At 42.2% G+C, this 12,332-nt stretch overlaps 1 protein-coding gene across 1 annotated transcript in view; it reads left to right on the top strand.

The window, feature by feature from the left end:
• LOC144684986 (liprin-alpha-1-like) overlaps positions 1-12,332 on the top strand; it is a 163,319-nt gene that overhangs the window by 132,548 nt on the left and 18,439 nt on the right. Inside the window, exons 23-26 of the mRNA XM_078549482.1 lie at positions 3,852-3,878; positions 4,263-4,438; positions 6,880-6,977; positions 8,841-9,016. Coding sequence (XP_078405608.1) covers positions 3,852-3,878; positions 4,263-4,438; positions 6,880-6,977; positions 8,841-9,016 — 477 coding nt within the window. The remainder of the gene's footprint in view (positions 1-3,851; positions 3,879-4,262; positions 4,439-6,879; positions 6,978-8,840; positions 9,017-12,332) is intronic.

Here is a 12,332-nt window from a genome sequence, read left to right as displayed (position 1 = left end):
TCCTCATATGACAATCCTGCCATCCCAGGAATCATTCTGGTAAACCTTTGCTGCACTCCCTCTATGGCGAGTATTTCCTTTCTTAGATAAGGAGACCAAAACTGCGCACACTACTCCAGCTATGGTTTCACCTGTACAGTTGCAGTAAGACATTCTTGCTCCTGTGCTCAAGCCCTCTCGCAATGAAGGCCAACATGCCATTTGCCACCTTAACTGCTTGCTGCACCTACCTGCTTGCTTTCAGTGATTGGTGTACAGGGACACGCAGGTCCCTTTTTTACATCAACATTTCCCAAACTACCACCATTTAAATAATACTCTGCCATTCTGTTTATTTGTACTGAAGTGGATAACTTCATATTTATCCACGTTATACGGCGGCCATGTTTTTGCCCACTCACTGAACCTGTCTAAATCGTCTTGAAGCCTCTTAACACCTTCCTCACTGCTCACATTCCCAACAAGTTTTGTGTCGCCAGCAAACTTGGAAATATTACAGAATCACCCAGAATTTTTACAGTGCAGAAGGGGACCATTCAGCTCATTGAGTCTGCACTGGCTGTCTGGAAAGGGCAGTCCACCTAGCTCCACTCCCCCTGCCTTATCCCTGTAACCTTGCACATTCTTTCTTTTCAGGTAGCAATCCAATTCCCTTTTGAATACCTTGATCGAACCTGCCTCCACCACCCTTTCAAGAAGTTTGTTTCAGTCTCCAACTGGGTGAAAAAATTTTTCCTCACATCACATTTACTCCTTTTGCCAATTATTTTGAACCTGTGCCCTCTAGTTCTTGATGCTCTCTTGAGTGTGAACAGTTTCTCACCACCCTGTCCATACCCCTTGGCCTCTTGAATGCCTCTATCAAGTCTCCTCTCATCCTTCTTTTCTCCAAGGAAAAGAGTCCCAACCTCTCCATTCTGTCCTCCTAGCTACAGTTCTTTATCCCTGGAATCATTCTTGTGAATCTCCTCTGTACTATCTCCAACGCCTTCACATCTTTCCTCAAGTATGGTGCCCAAAACTGGACAGTGTACTCCAGATGAGGCCTAACTAGTGTCTTATACAAGTTCAACAAGACCTGCTTACTTTTGTACTCAGCGCCCCTATTAATAAAGCCTAAGGGACTATATGCATTATTAGCTGCTCTCTCAACATGCTCTGCCACCTTCAATGACCTATGTGCATATATAACGAGGTCCCTCTGTTCCTACACCTCCTTTAGAGTCTCTCCCTATAATTTATGCTGTCGCGCCATGTTTTCCCTGCCAGAATTGATCACTTCGCACTTCTCTGCATTGAACTTCATCTGCCACTTGTCTGCCCAATCCACCAACATGCCTATGTCCTTTTGAAGTTCAAGACTATCCTCACCACAGTCTAAATCATTAATATATATCAGGAAGAGCAAGGGTCCCAACACTAACCTCTGGGGATCTCCACTACAAACCTTCCTCCAATCTGAAAAACAACCATTTATCACTACTCTCTGTTTCCTGTCACTCCGCCAATTTCTTATCCAAGTGCCTACTTTCCCTTTTATTCCATGAGCTAGAATTTTGCTCACGAGCCTGTTGTGTGGCACTGTATCAAATGCCTTTTGAAAATCCATAGACACCACATTATCAGCGTTTCCCTTATCAACTTTCCCTGTTAGCACCTCAAAAAAACTCCAAGTTAGTTAAACACGATGATCCCTCAATAAATCCATGCTGAATTTCCTTAATTAACCTGCACTTGCCTAAGTGATTGTTGATTGTATCCCGAACTATAGTTCCAGAAATTTCCCTGCCACTGAGATCAAACTGACTGGTCTGTAGTTACCAGATTTATCCTTGCACCCCTTTTTGAACAAGGGTGTAACATTCACAATTCTCCAACCCTCTGGCACCTCCCCTGTGTGTAAGGAAGACTGGAAGATTTCACTAGTGCATCTGCAATTTCCACTCTCACTTTCCTCAGTACCCTTGGATGCATCTCATCTGGCCCTGGTACCTTTTCTATTTTAAGTAAAGATAGCCTTTCTAACACCACCTCCTTCTCAGTTGTAAATTCTTCTAGTGTACCAGTTACCTCCTCTCTCACCTCAGCCTGCGTAGCATCTTGTTCCTTTGTAAAAACAGATGGAAGCTCTCATTCAATACCTCCACTAATTCTCCAACCTCCACATGCTAGTCTACTTTTTTGTCCCTAATTGGCCCTAATCTTTTACCACCCTTTTTATTATTTACATGCTCATAGAAGACCTTGCGATTCCCTTTTATGTTAGATGCCAGCCTCTCCTTTTCTTATTAGTTTCTTCATTTTCCCTCCCAGGTCCTTCTAAATTCCACCTGATGCTCCATTGTATTTGCTACCTGAAATCTAATATATATACTTCTTCCTTTTCATCTTCACCCCTATCATCATCTAGGATGCTCTTGGATTTATTTGTCCTATCCTTCCCCTTCAAGAGAATATACCTTGACATTGTCTTTGAAGGTGGCCCATTGTTCAGCCACTGTCTTTTCTGCCAACGTTTGATTCCAATTCACTTGACTTAGATGGATTCTCATCCCATAGAAGTTGGCTTTCCCCCAATTATCCCCACTCTGGATTGTGACCAGTCCTTTTCCATGACCAACATAATGGTATAATGATCACTGTCCCCTGGAGGCTCTCCCACTGATAATTGATCCACTTGGGCCAACTCATTCCCCAGAACCAGGTCCAAAGGTGCATGTCCTCTCATTGGACCGGAAAGATACTGCTGTAGAAAACTATCTTAAACACACTCCAGGAATTCTCGCCCCTCTTGTCCCTTTGCACTATTCCTATCCCAGTCTATATTTGGATAATTGAAGTCCCCCATTGTGATTACTCTATAATTCTTGCACCTCTCTAGTTTCTTTGCAAATTTGCTCCTCCACATCCTTTCCACTAGTTGGTGGTCTATATACTACACCAATCAATGTTATTGCATCTTTGGTTCCCTCACCCAAATCATTGATATATTATTGTGAATAGCTGGGGCCCAAGCTCTGATCCCTACAGTTCCCCTCTAACCACTGCCTGCCACTCGGAAGAAGACTCATTTATTCCTACTCTGTTTCCTGCCTGCTAACCAATTCCCAATCCATGCCAATATATTACCCCCAATCCCATGTGCTTTAATTTTACACACTAATCTCTTACGTGGGACTTAATCAAAAACTTTCTGAAAATTCAAGTACACCGCATCCACTGGTTCTCCCTTATCTATTCTGCTAGTTACGTCCTCAAAAAACTCCAGTCGATTTGTCAAACATGATTTCCCTTTCATAAATCCATGTTGACTTTGTCTAATCCCGTTGATATTTTCCAATGTCCTGTTACCACAGCCTTTATAATAGACAGTAGCATTTTCCCTACTACTGATATTCTGATATACTGATATTTCTCAAGCAGAATAAAATTGATATGAGGTTTTCCAAACCTGTGGAATAAAATGAATGTTCCAATATTATCCATGAATATGGGCATGCAAGAGAAATGTACATATTGAAAATAGATCAAAGGGCTGTTGTCCTTTTCATATATTAATCACAGGTATAAATTAATAGTATGCTTGTATAGAAAGGTTTTTGCACAATCCATGTCCGTCAAATACAGTACTTTCATGTATCTTCTAATAATCCCCTATTGCATGACTACTTGTTTAGTGTAGATGATATTGTTAAACTTATGCTTAATTAGTCAATGCTTGGGATTTCAGATTGTTGGTTTGTGTTGCATCCATTAGGAATACTGGCTGTGTGAGCATACTAAACCAATATGCCATTATTAACTGTGTGACCCATGTTTTCCCCATGCTTTTCTAACTGCTTTAACATCAGGATGATGAAGAGGGCAGCTGGGCCCAGGTGGGCTTTTTAACAATATATGATTCACTTTACATGCTACTGGATAGTTTCTCCCCTTTTATTTGCTTCTGCTCCTACATTGAAGTATTTCTCTAAAGGCAATATTTTACTCTAACATTTGCCAAGAATTCAGTTTTACACTTCAGTAAGAGTAATCTATTTTAAGACTGAGTTATGCTTATGTCAGTAAAAATAGTTAGTATTAATTGCTTGGGGTTGTTCCATACTTCATTTCATGTGTCATTAAAGAGTTTTTAAAAAAACATTTCACTTGCTAGCACTGACCCCCTAGGCTTAATAATCACATTGCTAAAGAGTAACATTGTGTCTTGGCACTTAAGATAGATTCTCCGATAAAACTTTTTTTTTTCCCCGGGAATTAAGACTTTAGCTTATGGGGACATGAATCATGAATGGATCGGCAATGAGTGGCTTCCTAGCTTGGGTTTGCCTCAATATCGCAGCTACTTTATGGAATGTCTGGTTGATGCTCGAATGCTGGACCATTTGACAAAAAAGGATCTTCGGGGGCAGCTTAAAATGGTCGATAGCTTTCACAGGTAAATTTCTGGCTTGTGGTAGGTTCATTCATTGCACTCTTTGAATGTACTGATAGTTTTAAACAACGTTGTACTATGAGAGCATTTGGTTAATTTGATTTTGACATGTTTATACTTATAGCACAGCCATTAACTTCAGCTCTTCTTGTAGTGTGCTTATAAGCAAAATTTATTTTACAAAATAGGTTTTGGAGGGTAGGTAGGTGGGGAAGCCCACACTTAGACATGACTGAAAACAACTCCCAAAGTATCACCTGAGTTTTTTTTTGTTTTGAGCACAGTTTTAACTAGAAAAACAAATCTTGATTGAGCCAGGGTTGAAGAAGTGCCTTTTCTCTTGTTTATATGCTGGAATACAGCCAATATTTATTTTAAAACCGAAAAAAAGTCATTGCCATTTTAGCACTTATGACATATTTCAGCGGCAGTTTAGATTTCTTGTCACTTCATGAAGGTTAATCAAATTGCATGAAAGTTTAAATTGAAAGGTATGGATGATCCATCTCAGCCTCCTCTGGAGGTCCCCAGCATCACAGATGCCAGTCTTCAGCCAATTCAATTCACTTCACGTGATGTCAAGAAACGTCTCAAGGCACTGGATAATGCAAAGATTATGGGCCCTGACAACATTCTGGCAATAGTACCGAAGACGTGCACCAGAACTTGCCGTTCCCCTAGCCAAGCTGTTCCAGTACAGCTATAACACTGGTATCTACACGACTATGTCGAAAATTACCCAGGTATGTCCTTTACACAAAAAGCAGGACAAATCCAACCTGGCCAATTACCGCCCCGTCAGTCTACTCTCCAAGTGTAAAGTAATGGAAGGGGTCATCAAAAGTGCTATCAAGCGGCACTTGCTTAGCAATAACCTGCTCACTGATGCAGAGTTTTGAGTTCTGTCAGGGCCACTTGGCTCCTGACCTCATTACAGCCTTGATTCAAACATGAACAAAAGAGATGAACTCCTGAAGTAAGGCAAGAGTGACTGCCCTTGACATCAAAGCCGCATTTGACCAAGTGTGGCATAAAGGAGCCCTAGCAAAACTGGAGTCAATGGAAACTTGGGGGTGGGGGGTGGGGGGGGGGGAACTCTCCACTGGTTGGAGTCATAAAGGAAGATGGTTGTGGTTGTTGGAGGTCAGTCACCTCAGCTCCAGGACAACACTGCAGGAGTTCTTCCTCAGCCCAACCATCTTCAGCTGCTTCATCAATGACCTTCCTCCCATCATAAGGTCAGAAGTGGGGATGTTCGCTGATGATTGTGCAGTGTTCAGCACCATTCGTGACCCCTCAGATATTGAAGCAGTTCATGTCCAAATGCAACAAGACCTGGACAATATCCAGGTTTGGGCTGACAAGTGGCAAGCAACGTTTACACCACACAAGTACCAGACAATGTTCACCTCCAACAAAAGAGAATCTAACCATCACCCCTTGACGTTTTATGGCTTTACCATCACTGAATCCCCCACTATCAACATGCTGGGGGTTACCATTGACCAGCAACTGAACTAGACTAGCCATATAAGTACTGTGGCTACTGGAGTAGATCAGAGGCTAGGAACCCTGCGACAAGTAACTCCCCTCCTGACTCCCCAAAGCCTCTCCACCTACAAGGCACAAGTCAGAAGTGTGATGGAATACTCACTTGCTTGGATGAGTGCAGCTCCCACAACACTCAAGAAGCTTGACACCATCCAGGACAAAGCAGCCTGCTTGATTGGCATCACATCCACAAACACTCACCCCTTCCACCACTGATGCACAGGCGCACCAGTGTGTATCATCTACAAGATGCTCTGCAAGAATTCACTAAGGCTCTTTGGACAGCACCTTTCAAACCAATGGCTGCTACCATCTAGAAGAACAAGGGCAGCAGACAGATGGGAACACCACCACCTGGAAGTTCCTCTCCAAGCCACTCACTATCCTGACTTGGAAATATATCGTCGTTCCTTCACTGTTGCTGGGTCAAAATCCTGGAACTTCCTTCCTAATAGCACTGTGGGTGTACCTACATCACATGGACTTCAGTGGTTCAAGAAGGCATCTCACCACCACCACCTCAAGGGTGACTAGGGATGGGCAATAAAAATGTTGGCCTAGCAGTGAAGCCCACACCCCATGAATGAATAAAAAAAGTGACCAGATTCAACTTCTTATACTGAATCAATAAACTAAAAGACGTGGAAATGTTTAAATGAAACCTCAAGTTATGAGAGGTTTTTTTTTTACTGCAGCATAATGAAATAAAGTTTTAAAAATTAAAGGAAAAGATGCACTTGAATTAAGGATGTAAAAAAAAAACTGGAGGGATGAAAACTGAAAAAATAAATTATCAGGAAAACAAACTTAATGGAGAATGATGAACAGCTCCAGAATGCTTGCAGTTACCCTCCTGGTAGTCCTTGCCCAAATGTATGTTTTGTTTTAAACAGAAAAAGCCTACATTGTGGAATAATGGCTTTAAAAAGACTAAATTATGATCGGAAGGAACTGGAAAGGAGGCGTGAAGAAGGCCAACATGAAATTATAGGTAATTATTGAATTCAATTCTTGATGTACTTTGTGTTACCTTGGGTGTAATCTCACTTCCTGGACTAACAGTGACCCAGCCTGTTAAGTGCCAGGCCTCCTCTATGATACAACTCTCTCAATCTTTATGCTTTCAGGGCTTGGAACAGGTTTTTTAACTAACAACAGCCCAATGTTTTCAGTTTGACTCCTTCCAAATGGATTGTGAGACCCAGATAGAGTAAAACCTACAAGGAAAGGGTTCAACAGTAATTATAAGAAACAAAACTATTGTATGAAATAAAAAGACCCCCTGCTGTATGTCTTCACCACTTGTATACCTCCACTGCCTTGGTATTGTGAGGCTGCTAGTTTGCAATTTTGTTAAACATTGGATGATTGGAGGACTGAATCCATCACATTTGACTCCTGCCATGACACCATAAGACAGAGGAGCAGAAATTAGGCCATTCAGCCCATCGAGTCTGCTCCGCCATTCAATCATGGCTGATAAGTTTCTCAACCCTATTCTCCCGCCTTCTCCCTGTAACCTTTGATCCCCTTACCAATCTAGAACCTATCTATCTCGGTCTTAAATACACTCAATGACCTGGCCTCCACAGCCTTCTGTGGCAATGAATTCCATAGATTCACCACTCTCCGGCTAAAGAAGTTTCTCCTCATCTCTGTTCTAAAAGGTCTTCCCTTTACTCTGAGGCTGTGCCCTCGGGTCCTAGTCTCTCCTACTAATGGAGACATCTTCCCCACGTCCACTCTATCCAGGCCTTTCAGTATTCTGTAAGTTTCAATCAGATCCCCCATCATCCTTCTAAACTCCATCGAGTATAGACCCAGAGTCCTCAAACGTTCCTCATGTGTTAAAGCCTTTCATTCCTGGGATCATTCTCGTGAATCTCCTCTGGACCCTCTCCAGGGCCAGCACATCCTTACTGAGATACGGGGCCCAATTACATTGACACCGATTACATTCCCCATCCCAGCTACTGTCTCAGTTTGCAACCTCAGAATTCCATTCAACACCAAGCTGAGCTTACAATTCCGTATACTCCCACTTCTATCATGTCCCTCTAGTACCTCAGTCCACCTGATGTTGGAACATTGATAGGCTTGCCTATTCCGCTGCTCCCACCCCACACACAACCGCCCCCCTCCCAAAAACCCCATAAACTTCAGTGCATTCAAACCCCTGCTGCTCATATCCCAACTCTCACCAAGTTCTGCTCATCAGGCACCCTGCTGACCAATATTGGCTCCTGCTCCTCCAATTAGAAGTTCTCATCCACATGTTGAAATCCCTTCCTATCTCTCTCACCTCCTTCAGACTTATACTTCTTCCTCCCAGCTCCAGAACACATTCTTCCTCTGGCTATGAGGTCTCATGCCATTCCCTCACACCTCTTCTGCTTTCAGCTGTCTAGGTTTTATGCTCAAGAATTAATTCTTGCAAAAGTTGTTCACCTCTCTAACTCTCTCTTCTCCTTTAGGGCCTGCCTTAAAACCCATTCTGATTTTTTTGCCTCTCCTAATATCTCCTCCTTTGGCTTCACATCCATTTTTGTTTGACTACTCTTTGGGAAGGCTTTGCAACATTTTTCTATATTACATGCAGTGGCTGTATAGCCTGCTGTGTTGTATTGTTCTTTGTACAAATGCAAGACCTGTGGCATGCTCTTATCAATTGTTTTTATCATACTTATGCAGTATATTTTGAGTATCTTTCAATTCTTAATGATCACCATGGCTTAAAAAATCAACTCGATTTGTTCAACTAGGTTGTTTAAATATCATACATTTGTAAACTGTTAAATGTACATACAGTGGATCACGTTCTCTCTGGTAATTCTGTTCCTTGTACTTTTTTCAGATGTTATGGTGTGGACTAATGAGCGCGTGATACGCTGGGTCCAGTCAATTGGACTTAAAGAATATGCAAATAATCTTTTAGAAATTGGAGTTCATGGTGGACTAATTGCCCTAGACGAACTTTTTGATTACAATGCACTAGCTCTTTTGTTACAGATACCAACGCAGAATACACAGGTAATCTGAGAACCATCATTCCAATATGTTGGAAATTGGGCATTGCTTCCTTTTAGACTAGACGTCCAACAAATGAAGTCTTTATTTTAATTGCAGCGTTACACTTGTATTTGAAAGTTGAACTTTTAATGGTTATCAAATAGGTTTTTATGGTGTGATATGTTGGGTCTTGATAAAATTGCATTTTAGCCAATGCTCTTATGTTAAATTCCCTAGATTCTGGAAAGGTTCTATCAGATTGGAAAATAGTGAATGTAACTCCTCTGTTTTTAAAAAAAAAGGAGGGGGACAGCAGGAAATTACAGGCCAGTTAGCCTAACATCTGTCATAGGGGAAATGCTGGAATCTATTATAAAGCAGGTTAAAGCAGGACACTTAGAAAATATCAGTGCAATCAGGCAGAGTCGAAATGGATTTCTGAAAGGGAAATAGTGTTTGACTAATTTATTAGAGGTCTTTGAGGAACTAACAAGAAACAGGAAAGGGGAACCTGTAGATGTGGTGCACTTGGATTTTCAGAAGGCATTTGACAAGGTGCCATATCAAAGATTACCACACAAAATAGGAGCTCATGGTATGGGGGTAACATATTAGCATGGATAGAGGATTGGTTAGCTAACAGGAAACCAAGAGTATGCATAAAAGAGTCATTTTCAGGTTGGTAAGATATAATGAGTGAAGTGCCACAGAGATCAGTGCTGAGGCCTCAACTATTTACAGTCTATATCTGTGACTCGGATGAAGGGGTAGAATGACTGGTTGCTAAATTTGCTGGTGACACAAAAATAGGTAGAACAGTAAGTTATGAAGAGGACATAACCTATCTCTCTGTAGACTCCTTAAGTGGAAAGTGGAGTGGAAAAAAATTGGCAGATGGAGTAGGAAAATGAAAACTTGTCCACTCTGACAGGAAGAGTAGAAAAGCAGCATGTTATTTAAACGGAGAAAGGTTGCCGAACTCTGCATTACAGAGAGATCCAGTTATCCTGGTATTATGAATCACAGAAGTATGCAGGTACAGTAAATGATTAGGATGGCAAATGGAATGTTGTTTATCACAAGGGCAATGAAATATAGAAGTAGGGAAGCTATGCTACAGTTGTACAAGGCATTGGTGAGACCACATCTAGAGCACTGTATATGGGTTTGGTCTCCTTATTTAAGAAAGAACATAATTGCGTTAGAAGCAGTTCAAAGAAAGTTCACTTAACCCCTTTATCCCAGGAATCAGTCATCTTAAGGGGAAAGGTTGGACATGTTGGGTCTTTGGAGTTTAAAAGAATGAGAGGTGAAACATTTAAGACCCTGAAACAACTTGACAGGATGCTGAAAGGATATTTCCTCTTATGGTAGAGACTAGAAATAGGGGACACAGTTTAAAAATAAGCGGTCTCCCATTTAAGACAGAGGTGAGGAGAAACGTTTTGAGGGTTGAGCCTGTGGAATTTTCTTCCTCAGTGGTCATTGAATATTTTTAAGGCAGAGTTAGATAGATTTTTGACCAATAAGGGAGTTAAAGGGTGTAGGGGGTGGACAGGAAAGTGGAGTTGTGGCCGCAACCAGGTCAGCCATGATCTCATCAAATGGCGGAGCAGGCTTGAAGGGCTGGATGGCCTACTCCTCCTGATTCATATGAAGGATTCTAATAATAGATTTTTTGCTGGAAAAGCATTAGTGCATTATGCCCTCCAGTGTTTCCTAGTGTGCTGAATGGATCTGCTACAGTTCCATTCCTGTAGCATGTTGGAAAGTTGGTATTGATAATGGTTAACTAATGAAAATGGGCTGTGTCATAGTACACTGTGTGCCCAAATAAATGGTTTGAGGGTTGGAGAGAGGGAAAACTAAGTTGTGTATTAGGTCCTATGTTTCCACCTCAGTAAGAACGAGCTTTTCAGTTCAATTTTCTTTTTTGGATCATTGCTTTATAGTAACTGGCTGCTAACCTGCATGACTTGGGAGCTTGTAGATCAGAGTTCTGCTTTAATCTCCACCTGTTGAAATAAAATAAAATTGTGATAAAAGCAAAATACTGCGGATGCTGGAAATCTCAAATAAAAACAGAAAGTGCTTGAAAAACTCAGCAGGCCTGTCAACTCTGTTTCTCTCCCCACAGATGCTAAAGTTTCTAGCCTGTATGACTTCTTCAGAGCAAAAGAGAAGTAGAAATGTGATGAAATTTATACTGTTTAAGAGGGGGCGGAACAGGTGGAATGAGATGTTCTCCAGAGATGCTGCCAGACCTGCTGAGTTTTTCCAGCATTTTATTTTTCTTTCAATTGTGAGCTCTTCTGGCCATTACCCTTAATCCAATTGAATCTCTCCATTACCATTTCCCATACTTTGGTTTCATATGGCTGTTCTGGATTCTTGCACAGTGCTACAGAAGGCAGGGAAAACAATAGATGGTCAAAGGACTGAATTGATAATGGGTAATGTTGAAGGGTGGGATTACTGTTCATGGGAAGTGGGCGTCACTGGCTAAGCCAGCAATTATTTCCCATCCTGAATTGCCCTTGAGAAGATGATGGTGAGCTGCTGTCTTGAACCACCGCAGTTCATGTGGTGCAGGTACAACCACAGTGCTGTTAGGAAGGGCGTTCCAGGAGTTTGACTCAGCGACTGTGAAGGAACGGCAATTATGCTTCCAAGTCGGGATGGTATGTGGCTTGAAGGGGAACTTCCAGGTGGTGGCGTTCCCATGTGTCTGCTGCCCTTGTCCTTCCAGGTGGTAGCGGTCACGGGTTTGAAAGGTGCTGTCTAAGGTGCCTTGGTGAGTTCCTGCAGTGCATTGTGTAGATGGTACGTACTGCTGCCACTGTGCGCGTTGGTGGAAGGCTGAATGTTTGTGGATGTGGTGCCAATCAAGCAGGCAGCTTTCTCCTGGATGGTGTCAAGCTTCTTGAGTGTTGCTTGGTTGAGTTCAGCTCCAACAAGTTGGAGAGTATTCCATCACACTCCTGACTTGTGCCTTGTAGATGGTGGACAGGCTTTGGGGAGGCAGGAGGTAAGTTACTCACTGCAGGATTCCTAGCCTCTGACCTGCTCTTGTAGCCACCGTATTTATATGGCTTGTGGAGTTCAGTTTCTGGTCAATGGTAACCCCCAAGATGTTGATAGTGAGGGATTCGGTGATGGTAATGTCATTGAATGTCATGGGGCGATGGTTAGATTCTCCCTTGTTGGAGATAGTTGTTACTTGTGTAGTATGAATATTACTTGCCACTTGTCAGCCCAAGCCTGGATATTGTCCAGGTCTTGCTGCAATTGGACAGGGTCTGCTTCAGTATCTGAGGAGTCGGGAATGGCGCTGAAA

Source organism: Cetorhinus maximus, chromosome 9 (genome assembly GCF_964194155.1).
Source record: "Cetorhinus maximus chromosome 9, sCetMax3.hap1.1, whole genome shotgun sequence".
Taxonomy (NCBI): Eukaryota; Metazoa; Chordata; class Chondrichthyes; order Lamniformes; family Cetorhinidae; genus Cetorhinus; species Cetorhinus maximus.
This window is presented reverse-complemented; position numbering and strand designations above follow the sequence as displayed.